This window comes from Molothrus ater, chromosome 6, assembly GCF_012460135.2.
Source record: "Molothrus ater isolate BHLD 08-10-18 breed brown headed cowbird chromosome 6, BPBGC_Mater_1.1, whole genome shotgun sequence".
In the NCBI taxonomy this organism is placed as follows: domain Eukaryota; kingdom Metazoa; phylum Chordata; class Aves; order Passeriformes; family Icteridae; genus Molothrus; species Molothrus ater.
In genome coordinates, this window is record NC_050483.2 from 29,964,422 (window position 1) to 29,979,605 (window position 15,184).

General features: G+C 46.2%; 2 protein-coding genes across 2 annotated transcripts in view; one reads left to right on the top strand and one right to left on the bottom strand.

The window, feature by feature from the left end:
- Window positions 1–6,084, bottom strand: part of VTI1B (vesicle transport through interaction with t-SNAREs 1B) — an 11,873-nt gene extending 5,789 nt beyond the window's left edge. The window contains exons 1-2 of the mRNA XM_036383972.2: window positions 5,952–6,084; window positions 1,508–1,566 (exon numbers count right to left, since the gene is read on the bottom strand). Of these exons, the coding sequence (XP_036239865.1) occupies window positions 1,508–1,566; window positions 5,952–6,066 (174 nt within the window). The 5' untranslated portion in view covers window positions 6,067–6,084. The remainder of the gene's footprint in view (window positions 1–1,507; window positions 1,567–5,951) is intronic.
- A 579-nt stretch (window positions 6,085–6,663) lies between these two features.
- LOC118687077 (retinol dehydrogenase 12-like) lies at window positions 6,664–15,027 on the top strand. Its single transcript, XM_036383781.2, has 7 exons — window positions 6,664–6,750; window positions 7,369–7,487; window positions 8,284–8,439; window positions 8,724–8,828; window positions 9,330–9,539; window positions 11,371–11,560; window positions 13,461–15,027. The coding sequence occupies exons 1-7, from the start codon at window positions 6,671–6,673 to the stop codon at window positions 13,561–13,563; spliced, it is 963 nt and encodes a 320-aa protein (XP_036239674.1). The 5' UTR covers window positions 6,664–6,670; the 3' UTR covers window positions 13,564–15,027.
- Window positions 15,028–15,184: the final 157 nt, after the last annotated feature.

Genomic DNA, 15,184 nt, shown 5'->3' on the forward strand with positions numbered 1-15,184 from the left:
GTCTTGGACTGGCTGAGGGGGATAACCCTAAACCCCACACCCCATCTAGTATTGAGTACACCACGCTACCCAATGCTGTTGAGCCCATGTGTATTTTCATATACACAGCACTGCAATAAAAAAAAAATTCCCAAGCTTAAATGCTTGATTTTCTTTCCCTATAATATCACTCTAAATTTTAAAATTTGCAATTCTCACTTTCTTATAGTTTAAGCATTTATAGGATGGGTATCAGCTTTCTATTACATCTGTGCAAAGAGACAGAATCATAGTATGGTTTGGGGTTGAAGAGACCTTGAAGATCACCTCGTTCCAACACTCCTGCCATGGGTAAGGGCACCTTCCACTAGACCAGGTTGAATACTTCCAGGAATAGGGCATCCAGGGACATCACCCTGGTGGAGCATCACCTGGGACTCCACCTGACTGCTCTGACTTTTTCAAATGCCATGGACAGTAGCTTAGCAAGTACATAAACCAATTCCCTCAGGACACTGTGATGCATCTCATCAGGTCCCATAGATGTAGTATGTTCAGGTTTCTCATGTGCTCATGAACCTGGTCATCCCCTAAAGGAAGGAATTTGCTCCCATGGTCCTGGCATGGCAGTCCACTAACCCAAGAGATGTGGGAAAAGAGGTTACCATTGAAGATTGAGGTAAACAAGATGTTGAGTACCTCAGCCATCTCCTAATTCAGATCTATTGCATGGGTAGGCACAGCACTAAATTCAGGCCCTGAACATCCAGGCTTGGCAACTTGAGTTACAATCTGCAAGCCCCAAGATTCTGGATGCATGAATTTTCACATCAACTTCTGGTGACAGTTGTAACAAATTCAAAATGCTTAAAGCTGTATGCCACCATGAGCTCTCACAGAGGGAGCTCCACATCTCATACATCACCACCTAGAGGTACCAGTCAATAAACCCCAGTAAGTTAGGGGAATAACGCATCATGTGACTAAAACACAACCTAACAAACTGAACACTGAAATATGAAAAGAAAGCTTAATTCATAATGTCTTGTTTTAAAAGACAAGTCACATGGCTTTTCTGGTGCTGTTCCATATCACCTGCTGTCCAGCAAGCCTTTACACTACTACAGAAAGATCAGACAGGCTAAGACCAACATGCAAAAAGACAGTAGTGCAATAAAAAACCCCAGGCAGCAGATTCTCTACATGCCTGCCCTAAAACCTCTAGCAATTTTAATTGCACCTCCACTGCTCTACCTTTTTCAACAAAGTGAAGGCACTTATCAAAACTGAGCATTCAAAAACCCCTCAAAAAACATGTAAGAATATGTGTCTATATTTTTGTATCCATATAAGTATACCAACTCTCTTAACAAACACAGACACACCTATCAGATCAATTCTCAAACAGTAAAAAACTTAAACTCCTGCCTGCCAGAACAGGATCCATAAAAAAGTAATATTTTAAGTGCTGTCCTTTTTAAGGCAGCAGTCTTCCAGCCCTCAGGAAGGCCAGAAGCCCCACACTCACTGTCTCGTTGGCTTCACGCTGCTTCTCATCGAATTCTCGAACCAGTTTCTTCTTCTCCTCTGGGAAAGTAAAAGCAGTATGTCAGATAAACTATAGAGAAATGACAACAGAACTCCAACTTAATCCATTAAAAACAAGGAAGCTGCCACAGACAAGGAAGCTGGCTGCAGAATCCCAGGTCAAAATTTATCTCAAATGGGAACAACTTGTTCTTATGACAACTTTTCAGATGGGAGTGGGGCAAGAGAGCAGAAATTGCTCTTCCAAATGCTGAACACTGCCTCTGGTAGACAAAAGAAGTAATTGTTCAAATATTTTTCTGACCTACTGTCCTTCAATGTCTACTGACAAAATTGCATGTTGAAAGAACAGCAAAGAAGACACATTGGTAAAGAACTCATAAATACATTTCTTATTTTTTGGAAACACTTGGCAAGATTACTGAAGGCTGAAACTACAATTTGGATTTGAACAGAACATCAGGTCAATCTACATTCCCAAGCGAGACCTGAAGGTCCTGCCAGATCTGGCACTCTGCATTCCCATGGTCATAAAGTACACAGGATAAGCATTCCAGAGTTCTCTGAGATAAAAGATGCCACCAAGATATCACCTCAAGTTCACAGACTAAAGCCCAAACACTTCCCTCTTGTGGAATGACATGAATCAGCCAACAACACTAGATATTTCAGTTGTTTGAGACAGCATTTTAGCCAGATCTGTGTTCCTAGGGCTTTGGAGACCAAAGAATGGGTTTCACTGCTGTTACTCTATTTTTAAACAAAAGGCCTGTTATTTTTCATGTGTTAAAAAACTTATCATATCTCTCTAACATCCACCATCAGTGAAAGTCTAAATCCAAAACTTTCCTTATCTCAACTGAGCAAAAAACACATGTTCTGCAATCTTTTGCAAAAGCACTGAAGATGAACACTAGAGGACTGTTGTAGACTACTGCAAACAAAATGAAATTCTATCAGAAATCTGATAACTATGCACCTAGCTTAATTCACCTCTTTCCAAAGAGTATTATTCAGTCTTAAACAAAATTCTAAGCAGAAGAAAATGTAGACTGCCATCTTGGTAAAACTCCTCCAACTTGATTAAAGACAAAATTACACACAACATTATAAAAACATCATTGCAGTTAAAAACCTCACTTGATAATGCCTTTTGGTAAGCACAGTCATCTGCAAAAGATGTAGCTTTTAAACCACTGAGATCTCAACAGAAGATAAGAAAAAACTTGGCGTGTTCAGAACATTGGTATATAGCTCCTCTCACATATACAACACACCTAAACTGTAGGCTTTCCTTCTCAGTTCAAACTCAGATTAAGCCCAGAATTTCAACTGTGGAGAACTTAAGACAGAACTAAAACCCATCTTCTGAAGAAGTAGCTGTGGTCTCACATAGCACACAGAATTATTACAGACTAAGCTACATGATGACTGTTAATACACATCAGCTGATATCAGGAAATGCTGTTTCACATCCCAATTTATTCAGGAGGAAATGCTGACTAAAGAGGTTCTTAAATACACTCTCCTCAACCTCCTCCATGATTTGCCACCATATACATTTGTGCTGATGCCATTGTTTGTGCAGCTGGGTTACAAGTGAAATCATGGATATGAACTGTGGAAAAACAGCCTTTGGAAGTCAGTAATTTGTTTCATACAGGTCATTTCTCTAATATGATTCAAGCAGTGCCCTCTTACACCCACTTTGCTGTTTCAAAGTCATGGAAACCCATCACAGATTTGGAAAAGTAGCATTTCCCTGCTTTGTTTCTGCTGTGCACACTAATAAGATGCTGCACTTGTGAGCTTGCAGCCAAAGAAATGCCAGCTTCCAAAAGGCATAGAATCATAGAATGGTTCAGGTAAGCCAAGCAGCAATAGCTTGAGACCTTTTTGTCTACAGGCCAGCAAGAAATCCAGCAATGTGGCTTGAAAACGTTCTACTGGATGTGGCTGGAATCCAGAAACACCAAGATACACTGAGAGGTTCACCTGGTGTCGCTCTGCATTGAACCACAACTCAAAGCACAAGGACAGAACTCTAAAATGCTGCAGCAGTGCCTGTGCCACGGCAGCATTACCCACATGCTCATCAACATTTAACAGATTTATTTCCAATCAGTTACCAAGAGATTCAGTTGGAAAGTACAGCTAACTGAATTCATGTAGAGGAAAAGACATGATTTGCAACATATCCAAGCTGCTTCCCCTTTGTCATCTTGTTTATATAGAGTGAAACAGCATTTCCAAACCTCTTCCCCTCAAAGACGTCCCAAGGACTACACGTTTTGTGTTGCTGTTGGAGCATGTGAATTGTCTTAAAAGAGTATTCCAAGGTCTCTTCTATCACTTCCTGAGTATTTCAGGATCAGATAACTCAAAAAATGAATTTATATTCCCCTCCTCCTAAGTACAAGAAGCAAACAAAGAACATTAGGAGAGTAGAATGACTCTACCAGACAGACAAATTCCTAAATATTAAACTCTCTTAGAAACACTTTCAAAAATAGAGCCAGGACTTTTGCAGCAAAAAAAAATTAAAGAGTAGAACAGTTGTATTAATATTCTTTAGCATTCTTTAGCAAATTCAACTTGCAATTATTTACAATCTATTGAAAAAAATCCCAGGTATTGCAAAACCAGCTGCTTCTAAATACTCCATTTCAGCCCATGGCTTAGACGTCATTGCTCATGCGTACCACAGTGTCAAGGAGACCTGACAAAGTTTTTCTTAACCAAGAAACTGATCATGCTCATTTCTATAAGAAAATAAGGATTTCTACTAGAAAAGGTATTGCTTCTTTTAAGTTTTTTATCCTTGTTGACCACTACTGAAATTAAGTCAGGTTTGCAAGTTGTCATTTGCAGGTTTCAGCCCCTTTCTTGTACCAAACTTCCTGGAAATGCTGATGACAAGGACTGTGACCCTGAATTTGACTCATTATTACATAGAAAGCCAGGTAAGAAACAGGACATTAAGTGTTTCATGCTCTGTGCAGACTGGTATTTTCTGAACAAATTGTCTTTATGACTTTACACAAAACTGACCAACTGTGGGAGAATGAACACTACAGCAGAGCGTGGCTGACAGCCCTTGCCCATCACTGGGGTACAAAACCTGAGCTGAACTGCAGCAGCTCATGACAGCCGTGGATTGTGGATTACATTTCTCATGGGAAGGGTTCAATCAGAAGCATTGAATGACACTGGCAAAATTCTCCTTGTGGCATTGCTTCCCTTTCTGGTTCTCAGAACACTGCAGAACACTGCCAAGCATCAAGGACTGAATCAGAAGCACAGATCTTTACAGAGGAGTGTTCTGTCAGAGCATTTTACCCACTGATGTGGTATAAAGAACACCTGTAAAACCAGGCTGTGTTCTAATACACCTTAGTGTGGTTAGAATGATAGGTTTTCTCTATTTTGTGAGTACATAGTGCACAAACCAGACTTTAAAACAGTCATTTAAAGTGCAAACATTCTCCGACAAATCTCCAGATGCTTCTGGGGAGTTCTGACAATAAAAACTGCTTCTGTTTCTGCCAATGAGGTTTTAAATGTGAATCCAACATAGCAAATTAAGAAAAGGGGGGACAAGAACCCCAAACCCCCAAAGTGCTGCAATTGTTACAGAACCACAGAATCAATTAGGCTGGAAAAGACCTTTGCAGTCATCAAGTCCAACCTGACCTAACAGCACCTTGTCAACTAGACCATGGCACTGAGTGCCACATCCAGTATTTCCTTAAACACCTCCATGGGTGGGGACTCGACCACCTCCCTGGACAGCTCATTCCAATGTCTAATCACCCGTTCAGCGAAGAAATTCTCCCTAATGTCCAACTTTAACTCCTCCTGGTGCAGCTTAAGACTGACAGACTCTTGTCCTGTCCCTGGCTGCCCGGAGAAGAGGCCGACCCGCACCTGGCTGCGCCTCCTTTCAGGAGGTTGTGGAGAGCGAGGAGGTCACCCCTGAGCTCCTGTTCTCCAGTTCAAATAGAAACAGCGTGGAATAGCATCCAAATAGCAACTCCTCCTCAGAGACTGATGCTGTGAACCTAGCACGGCACTGCTGGCCAGCGGAGCTGAAATTTGCCAGAGCATAGGAGCTCCAGGGCAGTGAAGCCACACACCTGCAAAGCCACCAGGCCACGGCAGCAGCTGAAAACACCACACGGCAGAGTCACCCGCCTCCTCCCTGCAAGCGCCTACCAGAGCGACGTCCCCAGTCCCCACAGCTGCAAAGCCCCCCCACAAAGCCTTGAAGGGACGCTGCCTTCCCAGCTGCTCAAACACGCCAGGCTAACGAGAAGCACCCCAGCACTCCTTCCACGGCCCCGCAGCCAGCGGGGCAGCCCCGGCCGGAGGGACCGCGGCCCCGCCCGGCCCCGAGAGACGTCCACTCCTCCTCCCCGCCTCACCGGCCGCGCTGCCCCGCAGCCGCTCGGGGACGGCCCGCAGGTCTCCGTGCAGCCCGCGGAAGATCTCGTGCAGCCGCTCCAGGTGCTCCGAGGACGCAGAACCTCGGCCCGCCATGGTCCCACAGCCCCCGGCCCTGCCCTGCCCTGCCCGGCGCTTCCGCCGCCGGGGCCGCCTCGCGCACTGCCTGATGGGAGCTGTAGTCCCAGCGACGCGGCCATGCCTGCCCCGCGCGGGGGCGCTCGTCCGCCGCCGCCACGGAGCGCCCCGGGCCGGCAGCCCCGATGCGACCCCGGGGCTCCCCGGTACCGGCGTGACCCGCCGCCGCCGCGCTGCTCCCAGGCCTGGGCGCCTGCCCACGTGTACATGGCTGCATGCCCCTTGCCAGGGTTAATGACATGAACCTCAGCGGGGAGCTGTAAAAATGTGTTTCAAACGCCACTGCCGACAGCCGCCGCTGCGCTGTGTCTACAGACATTTCTCGGCTCCTTAATTGAGGAGCGCGTTTCAGAATGTTTCGAGGGACCCAGATCGGAGTAAGAAGCAGGGGGCGGCCGGCATACCCGCAGGTACTCCCGGCGGGGGCGCGGCCCGGCAGTGGAGGTGTGGCGGTGCGGTTGTGGGCGAGGCCAAGGCGGGAGGGGCGGAGGCGGATCCAAAGGGGCGGGCGGAGGCTGCCGGGAGTCGTGCGCTGCCGGTGCGTGAGTAGCTGGCGGCAGCGATGCTCAACTGCTGGGAAGCCGTGCTGGGCGCCGCCGTCTCCGTCCCCGTCTTTCTTTTCGTGGCAGCGCCCTACATCAGGTGCGTCTTACCGAGCGCAGCCCCTGCCCTTCGCGTATGTTCAGCCCCGCAGAGCGGCGCCCGTGTGTGTCTGTGTGCGTGTGGCGGGAGCGCGAACAGCGGGAATCCCGTTCTGCAGCCCGCGCTGGGGTCGGAGCTATTCCGGCCTGCCCAGCTCCAGCGCCCCGGTGACACTGCCACGCTGCGGGGCTCGCTCAGCCCGGACGCCGCCCGCCGCGTTCCCCGGGCTCCGTCCGGGCACCGGCGCGCTCGCGGAGGCGCGGCAGGGGGCGGGGCCCACGTTCTCCTCAGGGCGCGGCGGCGCAGCCCATTGGCCGAAAGGCCCCGGGGCGCGCGGCAGCAGCCAATGGGAGCCGTGGCCCCACTTGACGCACGGACGGGGCGGGGCCCGGGGCGGGGCCGCGCTCGGGAAAGCGCGGGGGATTGGGGGGCGCGGTGCCGGTGTCCCGGTCGCGACAGGCTCGTGACCAGTCGCTTCAGGGCGGGCGCCCGTGACTCCCTGGGGCCGGGGCGCAGCGGTGAGCCCGAGTGTTGATGCGAACCCCCAGGCTCTGGGTGCCCAGCCCCGGACGGGGCCCGCTGAGGCGACAGAAGTGACTGGTGCCTCCCCTCTTGCAGGCGCTATGTCGCTGGAGGACGGTGTAAGTCGACAGCAAGGCTGGAGGGGAAGGTGGTGATAATCACAGGAGCCAACACAGGCATCGGGAAGGAAACCGCCAGAGACCTCGCACGAAGAGGCAAGTGCAGGCATCCCTCTGCAGCCGGAGCGGCTGTGCCTTGTGTCAGTAGCCCCTTTTCTGGACCTAAGGAAGACGTGTTGTAGGCTTATATTGAACTAAACTGGATTCCAGAGTTACTGCAGATGAGCCAAGTGCTGTTCCTTCAGAGGCTGTAACCACTGAGGTGCGAGTTCCCAGTTCCTTAACTGTTTACATTGCTTGGACTCCAAAAAGTCAAAAAGTTCCTTGGGGAATGAAAATGCGTTGCATTGCAACTGATTTGAGAGGACTGGGGAAGTTCCTGGACTCTGCTTGTATGAAGCTGGGAAATGCCATGGGTCCACCACTGTGTGCTTTAGTTATATTTCAAGCTAATTTGATGTAAATGTTATTTGGCTAACTGGTAAGAAGATTAAACTACCTGTTCACAATCCATTTAGAAATTACTCTGGCTGGAATCCATCACCTTTATGTGCTCTTGGCTTGATGTTCCCATTATAGAGGCAGATAACAACCCTATCATACCGTTGTTGTTGTATGCACTCCTGACCTGGGAGAACATGGACAGAGGCATGTTAAGATGTGCATTTGCCTGGTCTGAAATCATCTTTCAGCAGGACTGTAACTCACACTTGAGTGGGAAAGGCTTTGTCTCTTCCAGCCACCCTCCTGACTGATGCTAGTTCCCTAAAGAAACAATATATTGTTTGTAATTGCTGGGCATGGTTAGCCTGCTTGTTGTAGCCTGGATCATCCAGTGTGCTCCAGTGATCTCAGTTCCTGTTCCTATTGTTCCCCCCTCCCCTCCTTGCAGGTGCAAGGGTAATTATTGCCTGCAGAGACACAGCAAAGGCAGAAGCTGCAGCCAATGAAATCCGAGCTGAGACAGGGAACCAGGAAGTCATTGCGAAAAAACTGGACTTGGCTGATACTAAGTCTATCCGGGAGTTTGCTGAGAGATTTCTAGCAGGTACAGTCTCTAGATTCTTCTTTTTAGTGAGAATATTTTGCCAAGGACTGCTGTCTGTTCTTCTAACCATTGCCAAATCCCTGCCCTGCTTGTCTCTGTACCTCTTGGGTGCTGTGGTTCATAGCAGGGGCTGGTCAGACGCCAGGAGCTAGTTTGTGGTAGGAGATGTATCCTTTTTTTTTAAGATGATGTAGCTGCAAGTCAGACAGCAAGGGGTGACTTGTGCTACTTTCTTGTCTGCATTCTCTGTTCCCTTGTTTAAGGATGTCTGTTGTTTCTTACAGAGGAGAAGGAACTCCATATTCTCATTAATAATGCTGGGGTAATGTTATGCCCTTACTCCAAGACTGCTGATGGCTTTGAGATGCAGCTGGGAGTCAATCATCTTGGTAAGGCCTGTGGAAGCATGTTTGCACTCAATATGGAATCATAGAATCATCAAGTGGTTTGGGTTGGAATTGCCCTTAAAGATCAACTTCTAACATGGACATCTGTTGCAAAATTCCAAAGGAAAATCCTGCTGTCAGATTTTCTCTTCCTCATTCTTCCTTTTACAGAAAGGATGGAGGGCTAGAGTCGAGAGTTCTGGAGATGCAATGTGATGTATTTGTGTATTGTGTATTGTGGATACAGTTTAAGTTTGTGTATTGTGGATACAGTTTAAGTATCTGTATGTGTTACCTGGGACATTTTGAAATGTATGACAGCTCCAGCTTTTTGAAGATGAGGAGCAGAACTTGAAGGCCCCAGAAAAGTGTAGATGTTAATTCAGGGGAATTGATCAGAAATTTTCTTTTTGCTGGACTTGAAATGAGGGCAGCAGCAAGATACCACATATAAGCAAGCAGGGGAGCCCTTCCCAGAAGGATGACCTTTTGTCTCCCCCCTAGGTCACTTTCTCTTGACCTTCCTCTTGCTGGAGCGTCTGAAGCAGTGTGCCCCCGCCCGCATCGTGAACGTGTCCTCACTGGCTCACCATGGCGGGCGAATCCGCTTCCATGATCTGCATGGGGAGAAGAGCTACAATCGCGGCCTTGCCTACTGCCACAGCAAACTGGCCAACGTGCTCTTCACCCGGGAGCTGGCCAGGCGCCTGCAAGGCAAGTTCCAGAGGCGGGAGGGGTGTTTGTCTGCTTGGCTTTCTGAGCACTGTGGATGGGGAGAGTGGGTTGAAGAAAGGGCTGCAAATCGTCTATGCAGAAATTGGATGGTTTGAGGCAAATGTCACTGAGAGCTCTTTGCAGGAAGAAAATATCTCCTGTCTGGGGAACCAGGAGACTTACAACACAGATTGTCTTTAAAACAACAGGGTAGAGGAGTTTAGTAGGTTAGCATGTCTCATTTTTCTGTGGTGCTTGTCAAATACTAGCTGCATCCATGCAGACAGTTGTGGTATGTGGATGGAAGCTGGAAACAGAGCCACAGCTGCAGTCTCCAATAGAAAACCTAATGCACACTCAAGCTGCCTTAAAGGTTAATGGTCTGTAGAACAGCATAAGATTAGACAGTACCTTGTAAGTCACAACATCTGTCACAGTTGTGTCATTAAGTCCAGTTCATAAACTTAAGTAGTACTTATTTACTACAGAAGCAGTGTCTTCCCCAGGAAATTACTATTAAAGTCAAAAGAGGCAGGTGTTCTCAAAAGCCTGCTGGAAACTGCTACTGGTTTAGCACTCAGGCTCCCTTAGCACTTTGTTTTGCAGAAGGCACATAGTGACTCCTGTGTTTAGAAGGGAGCAGGGGATGCTCCAGTGCCATGGATGAGTGATTTAAACTGCTTCAAGAATCAAGATCAAAGGTATTATTAGCAAAAGTGTTTTTAACCTGATGTCATAAAAGGGTGACTTAACAAGTATGATGGCAAAGTCACTCTGTTACTTACATGGAAGACACATACAAAGGAAAACTGATTTAGAATTAAGTTAGAATGATTCATACTGGACTAGAAACACACTGTGTAAGGAAGACCCTCCTGTTGAATCACAAGGCTCAGCATGGTGCTTTTTGAACTCCTTAGGGAGCCTAGGTCCAGTTTGAGTTTCAGACTTGGACAATTTATTTGTCATGGAATTATCTATACAAAGTTTATAATAATCATAATTGAGTAGCTACATGGACTAGTAATGTTTCCTCAGTATTAATTCAGCAATCAGTCACTTACCAAGGATTTGTTGCAAGCAAAGGGCCTCTCTGCCTTGCTTAAGGAAGGCTCTCAGTCTCAGGAAAGAAATCTCAAACCTTGAGAGGCATCTCTGCTCCAGGGTTGTTACCTGCTGTGCAGTCCAGCTGCAGCTTGAGCTGAGGTTCAGCCGGGCTCATCCAAAGGTTTGCTGTTGGTAAAAGGTCTCTGCCCTGAGGAGCAGCCTTGAGAGGTGAGCCAGCTCAAGGGCAGACTGTCGCCCTGCAGTCAAATCTCCTAGCAGGGAGAGCTCAGAGAAGGTTTACTTAGGCTATAATATTTATGGAATGGAGTGGTTGGCTTGTAGTCAAATTACATACAGTGGGAAAGGTACACAAGACTCAGTGCATCCACAACCTTATTTGTTCCTGGATAGAAAAGTATTGGAAAAGCCATGTGCTACTTGTGTGAACTGCCTGATGGGTGTTCCAAATGCATGTGCACTGATACTCACTGGCCTCTGTGGATTTCCTAGAGGAGTTCTGGCCTGTTTACAGCTCACACCTTTACCTTCTTTGGAGCCTGTACCAAACTACTGCTGATTTGGCTAAGAGGTCAAGTGTATCCATCACATCCAGCATGCAGTAATTACAGAGGACTGCACTTACTCTCTGTATCAAAGGCCACTTAAAGGACTCCTCCTTTAAGTTACAGAATATCTACAGGTCGAATTGAGGAGTATATTACCCTTCTTTTAAAGACACTTTGATCCATGCAGATTTGTCCTGGACTACTTTATTTTGCCATAGGCACTAAAGTCACAGCAAACGCTCTCCATCCTGGGTCTGTCTATTCGGATCTGGTCCGGCACTCATTTGTAATGACCTGGATGTGGAAGATATTCTCCTTCTTCTTGAAGACACCTTGTGAAGGAGCTCAGACCAGTATCTACTGTGCAGTAGCTGAGGAGCTGGAGTCTGTGACAGGACAGTATTTCAGGTGGGTGCAAGCTAATGAAGTGACACTGTGGAAGGCAACTTGGTTGGCTGAGGAATATGGGACTTACTGTCGTTGTTCATTATGAAGGGACCAGGTAAGAGGCTGTCTGGTAAGACTGAGGGTGACAAATAGAGCATTACCCCTTTCAGGTCTGTTGCAATCATGTTAGAAGAAACACCCGATCTGTGCAACACTTCATACAATAGCATGTCCTTTAGTGCTAGAAATATTAATGTACTGAAAGTGCAGGAATGGCTGTCACATGCTCAGAGCTCTAATGCTGACCTGCCTAACACTTGGGAAAATCACTTTTCAGTAGAACTGTGTAGTTAATTAGGTCACTTCAGTCAATTCTGGGAAGACACTTCATTTCCCTTCGTAGTTTTACACCACTGGAGCAGAAGGGCCTGTGCTCTCAGGGAGCTGGGAGAGCTGATGGAGCTGCAGAGACAGGTGAGATTTTCAGGTCTGGCATGTGACCAAATAACTTTATCCTCCAGTGTGATAGACCCACCAGCTGGGAGGGACTCTTGCTGGGCTGTTTGTCACACTGTCATGGAAATGATCTTGTTTAGCTCCCGTTACAAAACCTGTTATTTTTTTACTTCTTTGACTCATTCCAGAACCCTACATTGTTCTCCTTTTCCCATCACCAAAAACCACAGCCCAGAGCAGTTTCAAGTCATCATCATTCTATATCTGAAGACTGCTATTTGAACAGATTCCCACAGCTATGTCTGCCAGCTTCCCACTGCATGTAGAGCACTGTAACAATACTGTTTTTTGGGAACAAATATGAAAAGTTGTGGGGTTTTTTCCTCCTCCCTCACATGGATGCTGTTGGAGCCATTGTGTCTTTACAGAGCTTTCTTCTTGTGATTTGTGACCAGATTAGTCTCTGTATGACATCATTGCCTGATCTTCATTTGGGAGTTAGTACCATCTTAATCAGACCTGAATATATAAATAGACATCTTAAGTCTTTTCTGGCTGTCTGTCTTGGGATAAAAATGAAGCATTGATGTCCTGAAGTACAGAAAACTGGTAGAATTTAAACTCATTTAAAAAAAAGGAGTTTTGGACCTGGTGGGAAATGAGAAGCTTCAATACTAATTCACAATTTACACTGGACTAGCCTAGAATCCTTTTCACTTTTCCAGGCTATAGAGTATAAAACACAAGTGTAGACATTAAGAAAAAAATTTGCATGCCACAGTGAGACAGGTGGGAGTCCACCAGTCATTTCAGGCATATTAAAGACTCCATCTATAAACACTGTGCTGAATGGAAACCTTACAAGATGCCCTTTCTTCTGTGCTCTTAAACTCCCAAGTTACTGCAGCATTACAGTTGAGAACACCGGACCTCTTTTCCAGACTGAATGCTTTCTGACTGGAGGAGCTGAGAAGAAAGGAGCACAGTTCAATTGATAATGGAAAGGGGGTAACCATACATGGTTATTACAGTGTTATTCTTGGGCATATAGTGGGATAAATAACTTAGAATGAAGGGCTGTTTTGAGTGACTTTTTTGCAATGTATTTTTAGGAAATGTGCTCCTGAAGAGCTTGGTTAGATCCTATGTGCCTTTTTAGTGGTATTAATAAGAATGCACACTAGTGAGGTTTCTTTAAAAGTTGAGACAACAGATAGAGCTACACTCGCTTGCCAGTTCTTGGTGCCATTGGGAGAGATTCTTCCTTAGCTAGTTGGAAAGAAATCTTTCTCATGGTGGCTTAGCACCAACACTTGCTCATTTGCTGGATAGCTCCCACCATTCTTGAACTAGTCTTGAATTAAACTGATAGAGAGCAACTCCCTAATCTTAACACAGATGTTTCAGTGTACTTTAAAGTCTCCTACTTAGACTTTAAAGAATTAGAAGAATGTTTTTCTTACAGTGATTGCCAGCCAGCGTACGTATCTCCACGTGGTCGGGATGATGAGACGGCAAAGAAGCTCTGGAGCGTTAGCTGTGAGCTCCTTGGCATCCAGTGGGACTGAGCTGCACCAAGAGTGTCCCTGGCTCGGCCCAGCAAAGCTTCTCCAGGGAACAGCACTGCTGAGAGACCTCAAGAGTACAACACTGATACTGCAGCTGCCCTAAGGATGGCTCTGCGGGTACAAGATAATTCGAATTTCTGGAATATTACACTTAAAGGATTGAGATTTGTAAGCAATCAGTCCCTCTTCCTAGCTGGCGAATTAGAGCACCAATGCAGGGAACAACTTGCTTGTTATCTCACACAGCAGCTCGAGGCTGTGGTTCTCTGGCTTCAGAATAGAAAGGGAGGTTGCAGTATTAGGTTTAGATTATGAAGTAACAAGGCATTACTTTAAATAAAGTTTGGTTGTTTTTTTCCCTAACAGCAATAGTAATAAGGTAGGACTAAACTTATGAATTTAGTATGACTCTAAACTATGAGATTACTTTCAGTTCCTACCCTTTGAACTGGCAGAGCAAAAATACTTTGGGATATTAGATTTTCTGGAAAGTTATGCAGTACTCTTTAGCACACAAAAACAGGTCCTGGCCTTTTTGTGCCAAGCATTAGGTAAAGTATTTTACATGGAATCACTTTCTCTGCATGCTCTGTAAGAAGCTGGACCCTAGCCACTGAGGTATTGTGGCCCTTAATACCCACTGATTGCAGTAGGTTTATTGGGGGTTGGCAAATCTTCTGAGAACCCAGGTTTTGGTGCAGGTGACTAGGAGGGCTGCAGTTGTGCACAGACAAGTTATTTAAAAAATCAGCATCTCTCTCATGAAGCATTGAACAAAGATGGTGTAAAAGTTGTCACAGTAAACCCCCCAGCTGCACTTTAAATGACTTTAGAACCTAGAAAATAGAGCAGAATGAACAAGGAACATCTCAACCATGTAAAAAAATATTAAACAACTTCAGCTGAGACTTTAGCTTTAAATGACACCAAACTTCCTAGAGCTAGATAGCTGAAGCAGGAGGCAGCACTATCTTGGTATTATGGTCAAGCTGGCTCCAGGACAGGAAGGTAAGACTTGCACAGAAATCCTTGTGTTTGTCTGCCCAGCAGCTACAGGGCAGGCAGTGCCTGGCTGCCAGCCAAGGCTGCCACCCTGCCCCTGCAGGACCACACAGCTTGCACTTCCACAAAGCAGCTGCCTCAGGCCACACAGCTCTGGGACTGCTCCCTTGGAAACCCAATGCTATGTGAGTGCAAATTGCTGGAGTGCAATCTGTGATCAGAGATTATTTCTGAAAGAGTTAAGCAGTCAGAAACCAAGTGCCACAGCTCATAGGGTTATCTTCTGCTTCTGAAAAAATGCCTGGAAGTTTTTGGACTTGCATATGAACCAGCCACTGTGACCAACTGCCAGTTTTGGAAAACCAATGCTAATTTTAATTCTTCCTGTCTGGATGCTGCCTATGCAGATGAGTCCTCTGCTACCTCTGAGCAATACTAAATAAAGCCATTTTCCTTTTACAACAGGACCCTGTATCTTCTTTCAGAAATGCTGAATCAGTTTATTTGGTGTTGCTGTTATCTGCACCTGCCTCACTAATGTAGAGAATTCAGTCCAGGTAGCATTTTAAAAAGTTCCTTTGTGTTTCTCCCTGTCACTCTACTTTTTTTCGCCCCTCCC